Source organism: Nematocida minor, assembly GCF_024244105.1.
Source record: "Nematocida minor strain JUm1510 chromosome Unknown 1555, whole genome shotgun sequence".
NCBI lineage: Eukaryota > Fungi > Microsporidia > Nematocida > Nematocida minor.
In genome coordinates this window covers 1-939 of record NW_026250287.1, presented here as the reverse complement: position 1 = coordinate 939, position 939 = coordinate 1, and the positions used below count along the sequence as shown (strand labels likewise).

The following is a 939-nucleotide window of genomic DNA, read 5'->3' as shown; positions in this document are numbered from 1 at the left end:
CAGTCACAGTAATAACAGTGACAGTCACAGCAGCAGTAACAGTGACAGTAGTAATAATAACAATGTAGCAGTAACAGTAACAACACAGCAGTAATAATAACAACACAGCAGTAATAGTAATAATACAGCAGCAGTAACAGCAGTAACAGCAGTAACAGTAACAGTAATAGTAACAGTAATAGTAACAACAGCCACAGTAATAGTAACAATACAAAACCAGTAATAGTAATAGTAACAATACAAAACCAGTAATAGTAACAGTAATAGTAACAGTAACAGTAATAGTAATAGTAACAGCAGTAATAACAGCAGTAATAATACAACAGTATTCCTTTTATTTTTTTATTTTTTTTATTTTCTTTTCTTTCTTTCTTTCTCTCTCCAGAGCATGTACACTTCTTCTCTGTCTTTTCTTTCTTTTCTTTTTCTTTTTATTTATTCTCCTCTCCTCTCCTCTGCTCTTTTCTTTTTCTTTTGCTTTTGCTGCTCTGAACAGCAGAGCAACAACAGGACAATAGAACAACAGAGCAAGAGAATAACCCGAGAATAACAGGGCAAGAGAATAACAGGGCAAGAGAACAACAACAGGACAACGGAACAAAAGAACAATAGAATAACAGGGCAAGAGAACAACAACAGGACAACGGAACAACAGAGCAAGAGAACAAGAGAACAAGAGAATAACAGGACAAGAGAACAAGACATTCTCGGGTTATTCTCTCCTGCGCCCTCCTGCTGTGTCCTCTCTTCTCTTGCTCTTCTCTTCTCTTGTTCTTCTCTCCCGCGCGCTGTTCTCTCCTCTGCTCCCGCTACTCTCTTGCCCCTGCACCCGAGAATAACAAAAAAAGAAAGTGCAAAATTTTCACTGCCTGGCCTTTCTGCGCCTGTCTGTTCAGCAGCAGTAATAGTCACAGTAATAGTAACAATAACAGTAATAAT

The 939-nt window shown here is 37.9% G+C and overlaps 1 protein-coding gene across 1 annotated transcript; it reads right to left on the bottom strand.

The window, feature by feature from the left end:
• Positions 1-435: 435 nt before the first annotated feature.
• On the bottom strand, positions 436-939 carry NEMIN01_2510 (uncharacterized protein; the record flags this gene model as incomplete). Its single annotated transcript, XM_051478452.1, has 1 exon — positions 436-939. A coding segment is annotated over one exon (504 nt), but the record flags the coding sequence as incomplete, so codon positions are not given.